The sequence below is a fragment of the Gymnoscopelus braueri genome, assembly GCF_963280865.1.
Source record: "Gymnoscopelus braueri genome assembly, chromosome: 12".
In the NCBI taxonomy this organism is placed as follows: Eukaryota; Metazoa; Chordata; class Actinopteri; order Myctophiformes; family Myctophidae; genus Gymnoscopelus; species Gymnoscopelus braueri.
Window position 1 is genome coordinate 5,534,798 of NC_137614.1, and position 19,466 is coordinate 5,554,263.

General features: G+C 39.6%; 1 protein-coding gene across 4 annotated transcripts in view; it reads right to left on the bottom strand.

Annotated features, from left to right (window-relative positions):
- LOC308097463 (dystroglycan 1-like) overlaps positions 1-17,774 on the bottom strand; it is a 28,502-nt gene extending 10,728 nt beyond the window's left edge. Inside the window, exons 1-3 of one of the 4 annotated variants that reach the window (XM_080445222.1) lie at positions 17,483-17,774; positions 2,536-2,691; positions 1,460-1,926 (exon numbers count right to left, since the gene is read on the bottom strand). In XM_080445222.1, coding sequence (XP_080301348.1) covers positions 1,460-1,870 — 411 coding nt within the window. In that variant the 5' untranslated portion in view covers positions 1,871-1,926; positions 2,536-2,691; positions 17,483-17,774. Of the gene's footprint in view, positions 1-1,459; positions 1,927-2,535; positions 2,692-13,578; positions 13,617-17,321; positions 17,389-17,482 lie in introns of those variants that run through there. The other 3 variants (XM_080445225.1, XM_080445223.1, XM_080445224.1) reach the window with 3 other exon arrangements.
- Between the last annotated feature and the right edge of the window lie 1,692 nt (positions 17,775-19,466).

Below are 19,466 nucleotides of genomic sequence, written 5' to 3' on the forward strand. Positions count from 1 at the left end.
CAAGTGACTTTGCAGGGAAATAAGCCCAAAGTCGCTTATAATAAGCAGACCTGGCAACGCTGGCAGGGAGGTTGAAAGTAATCTCTCAAGAACAGCAGAGGGCGCTGTTTTTCCTTTTTATTTCCCAGATTGGGCTGGAAGTTATAACACATTATCATATCAATGGACAAGTCGGCTGACAGACTAAATGCCAACTTTTGCCAACCAAATACCAGTCTGTTGCAGTCTGAAGTAGGCTGAAATAGTCTGAACCAGTCTGTTTGATGGAGACTCACCTTTAGAGGACACATGACCGACTCCAGCATAAACATTTGTAGCTCTTCTGCGCTACTTTTCTATGGGGTTAAATGTGCAAGTTTCTCAGATGTTCAATAAGTCTCGTCAATTAGCCCACTTGTCCATGAGCGATTCATCGAAAACACCCGTCCTTGGTTCTGGTGACTCATACCGCCTAATTCGTGAGGGGGCCGTATTCTTTCCATTAATTCTTTCATTTATTTTTCATAATGTTTTGGGAAAATGAAAAGAATAAAGTACAATATTAAAAAAATATATGAATATTAATGAAAAAAGTAATTAAAAAAACATGCCCCCCTCACGTATCAGGAGGGCAGTATGAGTCACCAGAACCAAGGACGGGTGTTTTCGATGAATTTATCATGATAAAAATGGAGTTTGAAGTTACAATGGGTTTGTATAGGAAGGAGGGCGTGTCTGATACAATGAATCAAATATCTGAATACTGAATCAAGCAACTTAAAAAATGTCCGGGGTGCTCACAAAGGAGACGTTAAAATGACCCCAAACAAAAAAGTTAAAATATCCCTTTAACTAAGCACTCTCTTGCTCAAGGCCATTGTCTCTCTGTGCAAGATGACTCGGAAAGCTTCATTTACACTCGTGCACACAGATAAAACAGAGCAAGCAACCCAATTGCGTTTGTATACAGAAGCCCCGGCCAAGTCGGAAATCACAGTGGTGGATTCAAACCCCTAGACCCAGTGATGGTGGATAATATATCGTCTCTGTCGGGTGGAAACCTCATACTGTAAGTCCAAAACTGTTACTTTTCAGGATTCAAACAAAACATTTTTAGCAAAAGTAGCAGATATACAAGCTCAAAACACAAAAAGTTAGAATATGGAGAGATAAGAGGTTTCTGCTCGACAGTGAATATATAAACTGCCCAAAAAAAGTTCAGAAACGTAACTTTGGTCGATGATATCTCCCCTTGAGTTTTATATCATTTTTATCGTTGATTAGTCACCTTTACAACAAGGTACAGCTTGTAAGTTTCGGGCATTTGTGGAATGAGCAACACAGCTAAACGTGTGGGTAGCGCCTCCAAAGACTACTGTCACTACTACATTTACTGTAGTAGTGACAGTAAATGTACTTAGTTACTTTCCACCACTGGAACAGACCTTAGGGGACAATAAAGACTGTCACTACTACTCACATGGAGGTTACAGCTTCCATTGGCAGGTCTGGTGGGCGGAATCCGCAGCTGAAACACCTGTCCCACTACCGCCGACGAGTCAGGGATGCCGCCGTGCGCTCCGAGCACCGCCGTCGTCATCGCCGAGGAGGAGGAGGAATCCGGTACGAGTGCAGCAGCAGCAGCGGGCGGCCGCGGTCCCTCCGCGATCGCAGAGGCGGCGGCCCGCAGCTCCGAGAGAACCGAGGACTGCATGGAGGCCTCCAGCTCCACAGACATCAGCTCCACCACCACCAGCGGGAGGAGGGAGGTCTCCTGTTGCTGCGGCGGGACGGCGGCGTCAGTGAGCAGCCCCAGCAGCAGCACCACCGCCACCAGGGCCATAGTCCTGCTCCTCCCGCCACGGCTGGGCTCTCTGCGTTGGTAGTGCATGGTGACAGGCCGGTCCTCTGTGCTTCTTCACCCGCCCGCCACGTCAACCTAGGGGGCTGTCGCCGTGACAAAAGAGAAGTTGACGATTAATTGCCATTTTTTTTTGGCATTGAAACAGTGGAACATATGAATAAAAATGTGATTTCTCTTTGGCCTTGTTTAGGCTTCGTAAAAAAAAAATGCACAGGGCAGATTATGACAAATAAGTGAAATATTCAAAGAAATTACTGAAATATTTAATACATTTGTATTGTCATGTTGTAAGCTTGTAGATCTGCCATTTCCGCTATTTTTGGAAAATGCTTGAAAATGCAAACGAAATGGGAAACGATTATAATAATTAGAATTGCGATCAGATTGATCTACAAGCTTACAACATGTCACAAAAGAAATTACTGACATTTAATAATTTTATAGTTTCAAAGAAAAAAGTATTTAGTAAAGTACAAAAAAAAGCGAAAATAGCAGATCTACAAGCAGATCTAGATCAGCTATTGCCACTATTTTGGGAAAAATGCTTGAAAATGTATTTTTTTCAACATGGAAAACGATGACGATTATGATCAATTATAATTGCGATTATCTCAAATAACTGCGATTAGACGATTACGTAATAATTGTGACGGGCTTACGGCCACCTGCCCCAAAGTAGAGAACCCACTGACGTTTGATGAAGGGGGGCTCGTGGGGGTCAGATGACGATCCCGCCGGGTTTTACAGGCTTGTGCTCAGAAATGCCTGTTCTTCTTTCTTTGTTGTTGTCGTCCTCTGTTATCCATGAAGAGGTCTTTGGCAGATGGTTAGACAGCCATGTCTGTCAGCTGTTGGAAAAGAAGAAGAAAAGATTATAATGAGCGTTTTGTGTAATTTCTCCCGTTTGATCAAAACTAAACCCAAGTGCTGCAGGACCACAGTACAGCTATCTGTATGCATGCAGTGGTGGAAAAAGTCACGTTTTACTTAAGTAAAAGTATCAATACTGCGATGTAGAATTACTCTGTTACAAGTAAAGGTCCGGAATTAAAAATGTCTTGAGTAAAAGTACAAAAGTATTGGTATAAAAATGTACTTTAACACATTGGGTGCCAAAACCGTATATATACGGTTTTGCGCATACTAACGTTGAGTGCCAAAACCGTATATATACGGTTTTTGAAAGAAAAAAAAAAATATATATATATTTTTTTTTTTTTAATTTTTTTTTTTTTTTTTCTTCACAGCAACAGGAAATATCACTCCTACAAGATTTAGACTCCAATCCACCTCCTGGTTAACTTATGACTTCAAAAACCTGTATCTCGGCTCCTGTGCACTTTTTTTTTTTACAATGTTAATTTAACTATTTTCAACTGGCTGCAACTATGGAATGGATTTCCGAATGTTTTAAATTTTTTCCCCCCGATTGTACGAGACCTGTATGTGTGTAATGAGGGGATCACCGTGAGGACGGTGATCACTGAAAATATTTTGTGACTACTTGAAAAAGGTTCAAAATGTTTAAAAAGTCCTGGCACTCAAAGTATAATATTTTAATAAACCTCTGGCACCCAATGTGTTAAGTACCAAAAGTAAAAGTACAAAAATGTTTGAAAATAGCAGATCAAATAGCAATTTCAAATAGCTTAGGTATAAAATAGGGCTAAAGTGGTTAATGTATCTTTTATAATGGAGTAAAGTGGAGTACAAGTAAAAGTATAGACAATTGGAAATATTCTAGTAAAGTAAAAGTACCTCAAAATGTAGTACAGTACTTGAATAAATGTACCTGGTTACTTTACACCACTGAAAGCCATCTTTATGCGGTTTAGAATTATGCTGGGACATATTTCTGCCTGCGTTATCACATCGTTTTACATTTCTGCCTACAGAACAAAATGAACGAAAAGAAAATAGGGGTTCTACTTTAACTGTCAGAGTTAAGTACTTGTGTGCGGCCTAAATATTTGATTCAACCAGGACGAACCAGCCATCTAAACACTCTCACCCTGGCAACTCTGTTTTGGGGGCCGTAGGTGAAAATTTACAAGAAATGACAAGAAAGTTGCAATACCGAAAAAAGCAGATCTACAAGATCAAACACATGAGTGAGCTTGGAGATCGGTTATTTTCGCCATTTGTCGTATGACTTAAGTATATATATATATATATATAGGGGCTTAAGTGGATAATGAATCACAAATCCCAGCCATAATGTATGCCAGTCCTTTTTTTTAAAAAAAGTTGCACCGGGCAGATATAACAAAAACTGACTGACAGTGACCGATACCAATAATCAAAATAAATAATTAATTCTGGCCATTTCATACAACAACAAAAAAAGTGTTACAAAATACTGGAAATACCCGAACTACAAGCTCACAACACGCCGCACAGCGACACGTTGCGAGCTTGTAGATCTGCTATTTCCACAATACTTTTTTTTTTTTGGTTAAAAAAGTATGAACCTTTCTCAACATTATAGCGATTATGCTAAAATAATTGTGATTACCGTATCTCAAATAATAGCGATTAGGCGAAATAGCAATTGTGACAGGCCTAGACAAAATAAATTAACCCATTAAGGCCTGAGGTTCCGATTCTACAAAATGTCTTGTAACGCTACGTTTAAAAAAAAAAACATATGTTTCTATATCAGTGGTTCTCAAACTTTTTCATGTCAAGGACCCCCAAAATGATATGTATTTGGCCGCCGACCCCATCTCAAAATATTTTGTTCCAGGGACCCCCAGAAGCAAAGATTTGAGTTAAAAATGTTCGCTTTAAAAGAATATGAATACATTAATTTGCACACATTTTCTAAATTTTTCGAAAATAGCAGATCTACAAGCTCGTAGCTATGAGCTTGTATATCTGCTATTTTTGAATAGCCAAAGTGTAAAATAATGCTTTTTAGCTCAAATCAAAAAGTGACACAGATGCGTTCTAGGTCTTAATGGGTTAAAGGAATAGATTGGATAAATCGAAACATTTCCAAGGCAAAAAGGTAGGACTGCTAAAAGAAAAGGACAAGTTGATCCTCCAAACCTATTTTAAACACTTCCGCATGTCACATGCAGTGTTGCCAGATTCTGTGAGAGAAACAAGCAACCAGGTCTAGGAAAACCAGCCCAAAAGAAACGACTATGGGGCCACATGAGCACTTTAACATATATACATCAGCTACTTGAAAATAGCAGATCTACATCGCGACGCGTTGTGAGCTTGTAGATCGGCTATTTTCAAATAAAACATTGCGGGGAAATTATAATAAGCAGATCTGGCAACCCATGTCACAGGGTTTTTTTCCAGCGTTAGCCGGCTAAGTCTCATGAGACGGCACGAGGCGTCAGAGGTCATTTGTCTTGGTTGTACGTTTTAATTAGGTGCCCTGGGGGGGTGGGAATTCAGAATCTCCATTGTGCTGACCCGGCCAACCCCAATCCTGTAGCGTTGAGAGGCGGCCAGAGCCAGGGTCGGAACGATTGCCCCGGCATTCTAATACCAAGCGGAGCCAGGCGCTGATGTCGGTCGGCTAAAAGCCTCACTTATATACTTAGTTGTGTGCCGGTGTGTGTTGTCGTGCTCAGTAAATAGCAGATCTGCAAGCTCACAACGCGTCACGAACGTGACGCGTTGTGAGCTTGCATATCTGCTATTTACGGCGTGCAACACCAGCGTGCAAATCGAGCATTACCAGGACTGATGTTGTGACCAGCAACAACAGCTCTTTAACCTAATAAGACTGGGAAAGCATCTTGTCATTTTAGATTTCTTTGGCTATTGAAAAATAGCAGATCTACAAGCTCATAGTGCGGCACCGAGTGCGCTATGAGCTTGTAGATCTGCTATTTTTTTTTTTATCTTGGAAATTTGTGCAAATCTTGGAACATATATAAAGCAAACACTTGTAAAATATTAGGTCCAGGGACCCCCCAGAAGCAAAGATTTGAGTTACAAATTAAAAAATAAATATTTGCACAAATGTTCATGATTTTTCTAAAATAGCAGATCTACAAGCTCGTAGCGCGGCACTCGGTGCCACGGTATGAGCTTGTATATCTGCTTTTTTTGAATAGCCAAAGAAATCTTAAAATGACACCTCTTGGGACCTCAATGGAAACAAGACCATTGAAGAAAAATAACTTTTTTGGACCGACCTTTTAGACAAAGTATTTGAACTGTAATTGTGACGTTTTACAGTTTTGCCTCATAAAATATTCAAATCAATCAAAACACAGATGCGTTCCCGGTCTTAAAGGGTTTAAAAACACCTTTATTTCTTTGTCCCGTCTTTTCCCCGTGTGTTTTTCCTTCACAGAATAGTGGAGAAGTGGGAGACGTGATCAGATTCAAGCTTAATTTACTTGGAAGTGTTTGCTTTCTTACATAACCCTCTTTATAAGAAGGTAAACACAACATATAAAGGAACACAACATACAGGGTCAATTTGTACAAAGGACACAACAAGTACGTCTACGTAACTCCTGTCACTTTCAGTAAACTGACTTTTGTTGTCCATTGCATAACTGTTCATTGTACGCAATGATGAAGGTGAATAAAACATTTTGAAGGCTGAAAACCAGTTAATTCTATACTGTCTATTTTACCCTAATAAATGCCAACGGTATCACATAACAGTTTTAAAATTTCTAAGGTAGTGGGCCCCCCCCATTCACTGCCAAGGACATCATTTTACGTGTATTTTCAGACATTTAACCACTTAAACAAACACTCCATAGTTTGTAAACTTGACCGTTGACTCTGTACTTGGTCGCTGAACTCAATAACAGGCCGCTGTCTAATAAAAGGCTCAGAGCACCTGGCTCATATCAATCTGTGCTGCTTGATTTTGTGTCGTATCCAACATGACAGCCATGTAAACAAACACACCATGGCATTTACAGCTAAATATTATTTTCAAGAATGTTTTTGAAAACATTTGAAGTGAGAACACTTCATGCCGTTTCCCGAGGAAACGCGTTGCACTGGACGCACCCGGCATAAAATCAATTCAATACTTTCATTACCGTAAGCAATGAAATCCTTCGTTTTGTTGTTCATTTTGGGTCAATTTATATTTTTTTTCATTAAGTAGCTGCGTAATAAGCAGGATAATCAGTGGGGAGCAGGTCATTATTGAGAAATAAACCCCTTCAGGCCACGGTGATGAAGACCCCTCCACATTCAATGCAGAACGCTTTTGGAAAAGCCAGTGAAAAAAAACTACAGGGCCCAACACTATGTGTATGGCATTGGCTTGATTCATCTGTAGGGTGTTTGACATACCAATATTCCTGAGACAATATTTTCTATTGTAAAAATGGCTATTCATAAAATAGCAGATATACAAGCTCATAGCGCGGCAGCTAGGAGCTTGTAGATCTGCATTAAAAAAAATTAATCGTGATTTTTTTTTTGCAAATCTTTGAACATTTTAACCCAAATCTTTGCATCTGGGGATTCTACAAATGTCTTCTAAATCTTAACAGATTTTTTTGGAAGAAAAAAAAACCTACAGTATGTTGCTATAATCAGTGGTTCTCAAACTTTTTCATGTCAAGGACCACCCAAAATGATTTGATGTATTTGGCCAAGATATTTACATAATAGTCCATATCTAGACAGCAATATCGGCTGCTTTTAAAATATATCGTCTGTCAAGGTAAAAACCTCATTATGTCCAAAAGTGTTCACTTTTCAGGATTCAAAAACAGCAAAATGTAGCAGATCTACAAGCTCAAAACGAGACTGTGGATCTGCTGCTGTTGGTGCTTTTGTGTGACGCTGTAATATGATCAAATAGGGCATTAATTTACAAAAGAAAATGAATATAAGAGATATGAGGTTTCTGCCCACCAGTAACTATATATTTTATATGAAATGAAATGAGTTAAAAAGGAGAAGAGTTCTCCATGAAGTGCTGAAAAAGCAGCTGTCCCGGTATGAATAAATATGATGAGTGGCGTTAGTAGCTACTTGTACATACCCTATAAACTGTACTTATTATATTGGCCAATAAATGTGCATTGTAAATGTCTTGCATTCACCCATTCAATCCGGGAACGCATCTGTGCCAGTTTAGAATTGTTTGGCTATACAAGCTCGTAGCGCAGCACCGAGTGCCGCGCTACGAGCTTGTAGATCTGCATTTCTTGGGGAAAATCGTGGAAATGTATGCAAATCTTTGAATATATATATATATTTTTTAAAGCGAACATTTGTACTCAAATCTTTGCGTCTGGGGGTCCCTGGAACAAAACCTTTTGAGATGGGGGTCCACGGGCTGTTTTCTAAATCCTAACAGTATGTTGCTATATCAGTGGTGCTCCAACTTTTCCATGTCAGGGACCACCCAAAATGATATGTATTTGCCCCCCCCCCCCCCCATCTCAAAATATGTTGTTCCAGGGACCCCCAGAAGCACAGATCGGAGTTGTTGTTGTTAAAGGAGCGGGTGGGTCTACAGTACCAGTGTGGACTTCTTCCACTCCCTGACATGACAAAAACACCAATTTCCAAAGAGCATATCGTTGCTGTCCGGGCAGAAACCTCTTATCTCCATATTCTAACTCTAACGTCACACTAAAGCATAAAAAAAGTAGCAGATCCAAAAATGGCAAAAGTAGCAGATCTACAAGCTCGAAATGCGGCGCGAAGCGACGAGTTTCGAGCTTGTAGATCGGCTGCTTTTGACATTTTTGAATTTGAATCCTGAAAAGTAACAGTTTTGGACATATGAGGTTTCCACCATCTGAGGTTTCAAGTCCGACCCGAGGCCCTTAGCCGCATGTCCGTTCCCCAGGTCTCTCTCTCCTGCCATATCCCGTCTCTCTCCACTATCAGTATCAAATAAAGGCTTAAAAACACCCCCCCCACACACACACACACACACACACACACACTTGTAACAATGAACTTTCCACACCTTTTCCAAAGTATTTACCCCATTTCCAGGCCTATATAGCAATCATCCAGTGCAATAATGACGCTCTTACACCTGTAGGACTTTCATGGCCGTGGGAACCCTGTATAGAGTAATCCAGTGCATTGTCCGGACAAGCGATATTTCCATTAAATAAGGAACATGTCGAATCGTCACACCTTTGTGATTATTATTCAGACGGAAGTGAGTAATCCACAGACATGACATCCATCACTTACCAGGGAAATGAAGAGATAAGTGGAAATGACTCATTTGCTCAAAGTAAACTGACATTTATAACTTGGCCGGAGATTGCTGGGAAGAAGCCACGTCACATACTGGGTAAAATGGAATGATTAAGACCAGGAACGCATCCGTGTAACCACTTAAACTATTACTTTATACTTTGGCTATTCAAAAATAGCAGATATACAAGCAACGAATGCCGCGCTATGAGCTTGTAGATCTGCTATTTTTTGAAAAATCTTGATAATTTGTGCAAATCTTTAAATATATATTTTTAAAAATGTAAGGCATTAAAAAAAATAATAACTCAAATCTTTGCTTCTGGGGGCCCCTGGAACAACATATTTTACAAATGTACTGCTCCATTCACTTCCTGGTTAAAGTATTTGGGAAATATTCTGTATCTCGGCTCCTGTGTAACTTTGGCGAGACATGCTATTTTCAACAGCGTATAACAAGCGAACGGGAGGTCGCGTTGAAACCCTCCGTGATTAGCAACCATCAGGGCATCGATCATACTGAAGATAAATATTCTGTGACTACTTGAAAAGGTAAGAAAATCGTTAAAAATGCTGCCAGAGGCTGCAGCCTTTGGCAGTGAAAACCCCTAGCAGTGAATGTGTTAAAATGACAGAGATGCGTTCCCGGTCGATTAAATAATTCCCGGTGGCTTAAATAATCGTGGATTATTTAAGCCACGTCCACAGGGTTCCTCGTCTCTGCATCTAATCTGCAACGCTAGTGTATGCATAGCTCATTTCAAACGTACGCCATTTTTTAGAAGTATACTAGAGCAGGGGTCCTTGGCCCGTGTTTCAGGCCACGGACCCCTTAGCTGAGAGAGAGAGATGAAGCAGGGACCCCCCCACTACATATTGGATTCATGTTAAAGGTGTATGTTCAGACATTTAACCACTTAAAACCACTATCAATACTTAGTAAACTTGAGCTTTCGCTCTGTACTTGGTCTGCCATTTTTTCCCCTCTACAAACCTCTTTGCCGAAAATAGCCGATCTACAAGCTCACAACGCCTCGCAGTGCGAGACGCTGTGAGCTTGTAGATCGGCTATTTTTTGGCTAAAGTTCTCCTCAGAATAGGGATGCTAGGGTTCAATTTCTTTTTTTTTAAGAAAAAGAAATCCTATCACACAGATTTGGTGGACCCCCTGTAGTATCTCTGAGGACCCCCTGTTGAAGACCCCTGTATTAGAGGAGTGTCTATCAACCTTTTCAGGCCGTGAAAAAAAAAAAATCCTATCACAGATTTAGTGGACCCCCTGTAGTATCTCTTAGGACCCTCTAGGGGTCCTGGACCCCCTCTTGAAGACCCCTGTATTAGAGGAGCTCTCAACCTTTTCAGGCCGTGAGTGCCCCCCCCCATAATCATATTTTAACTGGGGACCCCCCACCCTGATAAGCACTTGGAATGTAGGAGGAGTTGAAGCATTACATTTAGTTTGACTCGGTTCCACAGATAAACTTTGTGAAAATAGCAGATCTACAAGCTTACAATGCCCGCTGTGAGCTTATAGATCGCCTATTTTTAATCACAATCTTTGCCTATTTCTTATATTATTTGAAAATTTGGCCAATGTTGGACCTGTTTTTAATAGTATGGTTTGTTGATGACTTTTGATACAGTAATGCTCTTTTTTTTTGTAGGTATTAAAAAAGTCTTAGAATTCCTATTCCTATAATTAATCATCACTTCACTCACTGTTATCTGGGGAGAACCACAGTACTAGAGCAGCGGTGAAGAACTGAGAACGGTGGCTAGTTTGAAAACATAAAATGAGTTATTGGGGAAAAAGTACTGGAATAACATTCTTAATCAGTCCATTTCACTACCTCCTTCTGGGTCAACTCTGACTGCCTGCCTGCCTGTGATGGAAGAAGTACTCAGATATTTTACTTAAGTTCCGTTACAAGGAAAAGGCCTGTGTTCAAAATGTTACTTGAGTAAAAGTACGAAAGCATTGGCATCAAAATATACTTAAAAGTACCAAAAGTAAAAGTACTGAAATGTTTGAAAATAGCAGATCTACAAGCTCACAACTTGTGAGCTTGTAGATTGGCTATTTTCAAATAGCTTATGTATAAAATAGGGCAAAATTGGTAAATGTATGTTTTATAAATATAATAATGTATGCATGCAAAGTAACTAAAGTTTTCAAATAATAGTGGAGTAAAGTACAATATTTGCCTCTGAGGTGTAGAAGTAAAAGTACTGAAAATTGGAAATACTCCAGTAAAGTAAAAAATACCTAATAATTGTACTTGAGTAGATGTACTTAGCTACTTTACACCACTGCCTGCCAGCCTGACCACACCAATGTGTTTTTTTTGTGAATCAGCCATCGCCAGCCCCCGCCCCAACGCTCCATGCATGCATCCACCTACAGGCAGGATCCCTGTGAATGGAATGACGCCGTGTGCGCGCCAGTAACCATGTTGAGACATGCAGCACCATCTGAGATCTCAGGCAAACACAGACAAAGGCATTCTCTGGGCCACATTCTCAAGTTTCCCTCCCCTCCTCCCTCTCTCTCTCTCTCCCTCACCGGTACAGCGCTTCTCTCTGACGCAAGATGATTGTGAATGGAATCCACTGCACTGTCACATTCTTCTAAAAGTTGCCTGTTTGAGGCACAAGGCCATGCAAAGCAAAGCACACAAACTGGCTGGGACTGGAGATGCTTCAATACACAAATAATAATGCTCTGCTGAAAGAATATAAGACGGGAGACAAAAAGTCTCACCTGGCAAAACCCCACCCATATCAGCAGTGGTGTAAAGTAACTAGGTACATTTACTCAAGTACTGTACTTAAGTACAATTTTAGGTATTTTTGAATTTGCTGGAGTATTTCCAATTTTCAATACTTTTAGTTCTACTCCACTACATCTTAGAGGCAAATATTTTACTTTTACTCCACTACAATTACCGGTATTTTAAAACTTAAGGTAGGGTAAGTGATATATTTTTGTAAAAAGGTTAAAGTACTATATTTTGATAGTAATCATTGCTACAGAGTGTTTGTTCAGTCACAGGGGTCTCTCCAGCTCTTTAGTAAACAGAATATAGTACATTTTCAGGTAGGTGACAACATTTGAGCCAATCAGAGAGCACTCAAAATGCATTTTCTGTTTAATAAAGAGCTGGAGAGACATTAGAGCTTATATGGACAGGACACTCGTAACGAGTACTATCAGAACATAGACCCATTTTGCAATTATTTGAATAATTGCAAATCACTTACCCTACCTTGAAGTTGCTAGTTACTTTGCAGATATAAATTATTATATTATAAAACATACATTAACCACTTTAGCCCTATTTTATACATAGGCTATTTGAAAATAGCCGATCTACAAGCTCACAACGCGTCGCGAGCTTGTAGATCGTCTATTTTCAAACATTTTAGTACTTTTACTTTCGGTACTTAAAAGTATATTTTTACGCCAATACTTTGGTACTAAGTATCATTTTGAACACAGGCCTTTTACTTGTAACAGTATTCTTATATTGTGGTATTGCTACTTCTACATCAGTAAAATATCTGAGTACCTCTTCCACCACTGCATATCAGTGTGTAGGATTTAAAATGCATAACAGAAATATGTTTTAAACATAAAACTAGGCCTATAGCTCATAAGCTTGATCTAATTAAAACAGAAGACTACATTAAAGTCTACCTCAGGCTCTCACAAGCACAAAAAACTAAAATAAAGTTGTGGTGCTTCAAAACAAGATTTCCCCAATGTAGCCAAGAAGATTCTACAATGCCATTGCCTCAAAACTAAACAGAAATTAGATTTCAAAGAATAATATCCTAAAAACCCATTCAAAGCGTGAAAGCATCATGTTAGATTGTTGCTATATACTGTATAGCACAGGGGTCTTCAACGTTTTCAGCCCAAGGACCCCCTAGTTGAGAGAGAGATGAAGCAGGGACCCCCTCTATATTGTATAAAATGTAGTAAGATTAAACTTTTTTTGTTTACTTGGTCTGCTCTTTTTTCCCCTCTACACCTGTACCTCTTTGCCAAAAATAGCAGATCTACAAGCTCGTTGTGAGCTTGTAGATCTGCTATTTTTGGCAAAAGTTCTCTTCAGAATAGGGATGCTAGGGTTCAAGTGGTTAATGTAAAAAATATATATATATCTCACAAACATTTTCGCTGACCGCTTGTAGTAACTCTGAGGACCCCCTAGGGGTCCCGGACCCCCTGTTGAAGACCCCTGGTATAGCCTATTGGTCGGCTATTCAAAAATAGCATATACAAGCTCGCATTAGATCTGCTATTTTTTAAATATCAGGAACACTTGTGCAAATCTTTGAATATATACATTCTTTAAAGCGGGGTTCGCGGCCAAATACACATAATTTTGGGGGTCCTCGACATGAAAAAGTTTGAGCGCCACTGATTTAGCAACATACGTTTTTCAGAAAACAGGTGGGGGCGTATAAGGCATTTATAGAATCGGCCTTGTGCAGGTCTTAATGGGTTAACTGTGTGTGGGACAATAACAGCTCATAGTTTGTGTGATAATAACTACTTTAGTGAAGGGTAAACACAACAGTTCCCAGGAGCAGAGCGTGGGTTTGTTTCACTGCCACCCTATCTCACCCTGAAGGTAGAGGGTTCACACTGCGGAGAGGTACTGGAACAATGGTGTCTGCACTTTTAAACAACGAAAGGGGAGAAAATAATAATGTTGGGAAAGGCACCGAAAATAATTAGGACTCAAAAGCACAATGGTATTCCGGGCCAATTGAATTGACGTGTATGGTTCTACCACAGGCCAACAGCAGTCTCTGGATAAGCACATCAGCTGAATAACAGACAGAGGTGGAAACAGTGCTCATATTTTTTACTTAAGTAAAAGTATCAATACTGCAATGTGGAAGTACTCTGTTACAAGTAAAAGTCCGGAATTAAAAATGTACTTGGGTAAAAGTACAAAAGTATTGGCATCAAAATGTATAAAAATGTACCAAAAGTAAAAGTACTCGTTATGCATAATGTCCCAGTTCAAGTTTATTATAAAAATCTTTTGAAAATAGCAGATCTACAAGCTCACAATGTGTTGCATCGCGGCACATTGTGAGCTTGCAGATCGGCCATTTTCAATTGGCCGAAATGTGTATGTGTGTATATATATATATATATATATATATATATATATATATATATATATATATATAGGGCTGAAGTGGTTAATGTATGTTTTGTAATAATAATCTAAATCTAAGTAACTCGTAACTTAAGTTTTCAAATAATTGTAGTGGAGTAAAAGTACAATATTTTCCTCCTAGATGTAATGGAGTAGAAGTAAAAGTATTGAAAATTGGGAAATACTCCATTAAAGTAAAAATACCTCAGAATTGTACTTGACTACATTACTTGAGTAAATGTACGTAGTTACTTTCCAACACTGATAACAAACATTATCCACTATCCTCCACAAGCTTTGCCTTGAGAAGTGGATGTTCCCAAAACATTGCTCCACTAAAAGAAAAGGAGGGGGGGGGGTAAAAAAAAAGGAAAAGGTACTGGCAAAACGTGTTGAGAGGGAAAAGACAAATTGTCCCAGCCTTGTTGCCTGTAACTTTGTGTTGACCTGTAGAAATGAACTTTGCTGTGGAAAGAATGCCATGCAAAATGCAAATCAATGCACAGCAACGTCTTCAGTGGCAACTCATCCATGTGCTTACTGAGAGAATACAAATGTAACCAAATGGACCCGTAAGGGTCCATTTGGTTACATTTGTATTCTCTCGGAATTAAATCAACACAGAATTTATAAGAAAAAACAGCATGCTTTTTTTTGCCATGGGTCAAAAACCTGTCATCTGAACTAGATTTTGTCTCTTAATGTCTTATTATATATGAATATATCTCCCTCTACATCATAACATGGTCTCCAATATAATCCCAACACTGTCCCAGACCGACAGATCACAAAAACATTGACAATAAACCGCCCAAAAACCAGTGGTGGACAGTAACTTAGTACATTTACTCAAGTACTGTACTTAAGTCTTAAGTACAATTTTTAGGTATTTTTTTTACTTCACTGGATTATTTCCAATGTTCTGTACTTTTACTTCTACTCCACTACATCTCAGAGGAAAGTATTGTACTTTCACTCCACTACAATTATCTGAAAACTTTAGTTACAAGTTACTTTGTAGATTGTGTAGGTTTTTGTAGACTTTGAAAATAGCCGATCTACAAGCTCACAATGCATGGCATTGTGAGCTTGTAGATCTATTTTCAAAAAGATTTTCATACATTTGAAAACTTGTGAAATGGGACATTCTGCATAATGAACTTTCTTACTTTAAGTACATTTGAATTCTGAACTTTCACTTGTAACAGAGCATTTCTACATTGCAGTATTGAAAAAAAATTGAGTACTTTTTCCACCACTGCCAAAAAAAAACTACAAAGTTAACATTCCACTAAAAAGCTGCATTGACTTGCTCTTCAGCTCCTGGAGGGGGGGACAACGTTATAACATTAACAGTGTAGTATAGCCAAGCCAAAAAAAAGCCTCATCAATTACAAAGCTGTTAACAATGATGATGATGAACCCCCCCTGCAGGCTGACAACAAAATCAATAAGAAAGGAAAACAACAATGGAGCGAAATTAACATGTTAAAACATTCCAGAGCAAATGATGGCTCCTATAAACCCACCAACAACAGCCACTTATCCTGTTAGCTAGCTAACTAAACCATGGCCCAGGCCCCGAGGCCTTCTTCTAGCACAAAATGACTACTTTTACCAAACGTTCTAACACACATATTAGCCTTACGGACACGTTTTAAACGCTGAGTTCCCACGACCTGCCGTTTAAACCTAAAGCTAAGAGAGAACGTGCGAAAAGGAGAACAAGCGATTAAACAGACCGTGGTGGTAGCGTCGGGAGGCCAGCGCATCCATCGCTAGGAGAGAGAGATGCACCTGTTCTATTTCTAGTAGCAGTAACACACACACACACACATACACGCACACACACTACAGGCTGCTATGAGCTGCTGCTGCCGCCTGGTGGCAGCGTCAACACACCGCTGATAGGGCCCTGGCTTCCGCTAGGAGGATTTCAAAGTAAACGTTTTTTTCTTTTCTTTTGAATTTCTTTTTTTATCCTAAGTTTTAACTTTAATTGGTTAACTGGTTTTATCCATACGTTATTTTTTTTTTACTTGACCCATTAAGACCTGAGAACGATTCTACAAATGCCTTCTACAGTTCACACACGTTCAAGATGTTTTTAAAAACTTTTAAAAAAAATAGCAGATATACAAGCTATAAAGGAATAGCGAACGCAAAAATATCAAATTACACAGATGCTTTCCTGGTTGTAAAAGTAGCACTACCACAATAAAAACAATACTAATAGTAATACTAATAATAATCTAAATCCTCAAAGTAACTCGTCGCATTGGTTCTCAAAGTGGGGTCCGGGGAACCCCAGGGGTCCTTGAGGGAGTTCCAGGCGGTCCCCAGCTAAATTATGGATAGTTAGGAACCAAATGGACACTTATGGGTCTGTAACTCTGAGAGTGTACAAATGGAACCAAACATTTGGTACTCTCAGAGTTAAATTAACCTTGATTTTACAATATAAATTGGGATCCCAGAGAAAGAAATGCCATTAAATGGGTGTCCGTAGTCTAATGCATGTCAAGCTGGGGGTCCTTGAAATTAAAATGGTTGAAAATCACTGCTAGAGCCGTTAGGATCTTCTCTTATGAGGGTCCCTGGCATATCTTTTCAAATGAGGGTCCGCGGGCTAATAAGTGTCAATTTGGGGGTCCTTGACATGAAAGTTTGAAAACCACTGCCATAAGGGACTGAACAAAAAAAGCGATGCATTTTATTTTGAAAAGCAGGATCACTCCATTTCCGCTGTAACTGCACCTCATTCCAGTTCATGTGACGCTGCTGCTGCTACAACAAACTGACACTGCATAGCTTTGGGTAAACAGTTATATGTTAGCTCCAGACATAGATGGGGAAAAAAACAACAAAAATGACGGATTGACAGCCGATAATTCTACACTATTATCACATATCCCAGGACAATAATAAACAACGTCTCCCAGTCCCAACGGAATAAAAACAAAAAACATGAACCCCATCCGCTCAAAATGTCGAACACGGAAAAAAAAACTCGATCGGGACACCACCATCAGACACCCTGCGTTAACGCTAATAACGCAAACCCGACCAACACTAAAAATAGAGGATGATGATGTATATTATCCTATAATAATTTGGGGTTATACCTGTCCAAAAGAGCCATATGATGCCAGCCTTTGCCCGTCATAAAGCCGACTAGAGATCCAAGCTTCCACCGGGTCACAATCGGACGTTTAAAAAAAAAAAATCAAAGCTGATCCGATCCGATCCGAGCTGCTCAAACACCAGCAAAGCAACTCAAACTGACCTTGTTAGCTGTAGCTTCCAGAGGCTAGCTGCTCCCCCACACAGCCCTAGTAATGTCTCCTCTCCTCTCCTCCTTCTCCTCTCCTCTTCTCTCTCCAAGAAGAAAAGAAAAGAATGACTCCTTCTCCAGTCCTTCCCATTCACAGCATGGGCCGATCTGATCTCTCCCACCACCACACAGTCACTCAGCAGGGGGGGAAGCAGGTGAATGTTGTTGAGAACATGATTCAACACATTCAGATGTCTTTTTATTTGGTGGATTTGTTTGCTCTGCTTGTCTTGTCCTCCTCCTCTCTCCCCGGCGCTGTGATTAGAATATCTCTCTCTCTCTACCTCTCTCTCTCTGCACAGGTCTACAGGTTGAGGCTCCTCCTCTCTCTCTCTCTCTATGTGGAAACATAATATCCAGGTGACATGATTCATGAACAACTTGTGCATACATACATGCAGTACTAACAGCCTAACTACAGCCAAACATGTTCATGTCAAGGACCCACAAATGTCTATGTTTTGTGCCAGGGACCCCCAGAAGAGAAGATTTGTTTTGAGAAATGTAAAATTATTCAACATTCAAGATTTTTTTCCACCAAAAAAAATCCAAAATAGCAGATCTACAAGCTCGCAGCGCAGCACCAAGTGACGCGCTGTCAGCTCGTAGATCTGCCATTTTGGATTTCTTTAGCCGAGATATAAATGGATAAAGTGGTTGAAATGATTGCGATGCTGTATTAACACATTTTTGCATCCCAAATGTAGCTATGTATTTGGCTGCGGACCCCCCATCTGAAAATATGTTGTGGAGCCCCCAGTTTTAAAACTATTCAAACTGTGTCTAAATATGTCAAGATAAAAAAAAAATATATATATATATATATATATATATATATATATATATATATATATATATATATATGTTTCGAATTTTCAACTAGCCGAAGTTGAATAAAACAGGGTTAAAGAGGTTGGGGACCCCCTGGAAACCCCCTCAAGTACCCCTGGGGGCCCCTGGACCCCACTTTTTGAGAACCAGTATAGTATACAGTACAAAAGCCTCCCATGTTACAGCTGCAATCCCTAAAGTTTCATGTCCTGTTAGGGATTCGGACCCAGCTAGGTTTCCCATGAGGGAGACCAAACTTTTACCGCTCATGCAAGAGGGGAACCCCCATATTAATAGCCAGAGGACGATATTGCGCTGTGAGCTTCAGGCAGAACTACCTGTCAACCAGTAGGCGCTGTACCCGTCACCATGTGACTAAACGATTCAATAGAAGAGTAGAGAGACCACCACCAACCACTGCACATGTACTAGTTACTGCAGGGGTCTTCAACATGTTTCATGGACCCCTTAGCTGAGAGAGAGATGAGTCAGGGACCCCCCCACTACTCATGTAGATTTGATAGATAACTTCATAGACTTGTTTAACATGCATTAATTATCTTTTCTATGAATATGATGGATTCATGTTAATGTCTATTTTCAGACATTTAAATGGATAGTTCACCCCCAAAATGACAAGACGAGACAAAAAAACTAAAAAATATCCATGAATTCAAGTCTCCATGGGGTGACTAATCCATAGGAAAAAAATCATTTTAGGGGTGAACTATCCCTTTAACCTTTTAAACCATACATGGGCAACTGGAGGCCCGGGGGCCACATGCGGCCCCCACCTTCACTTAATGCGGCCCGCAGGTTAATATCGGAATACTGATATATTATTGATTTCAGCTGTTTAAAATTCCAAACATGCAAACATGACCCGCTTTAATTACTTCAGTCTATATTAGTAGCTTAATGACTAGTATTAAAATTCTATTGTCTTTTTTACATCCAATGTATTTGTATTTATAAGTTCATAAAGTTAACATAAGTATAACTAAATGCATTTGAAATTGAATCAAAAAATATTTTTTGGGATTTCAATTCAAAAATAGCAAAAAAAGATCAGGATTCCAATTCAAAAATAGCAAATCTACTAGCT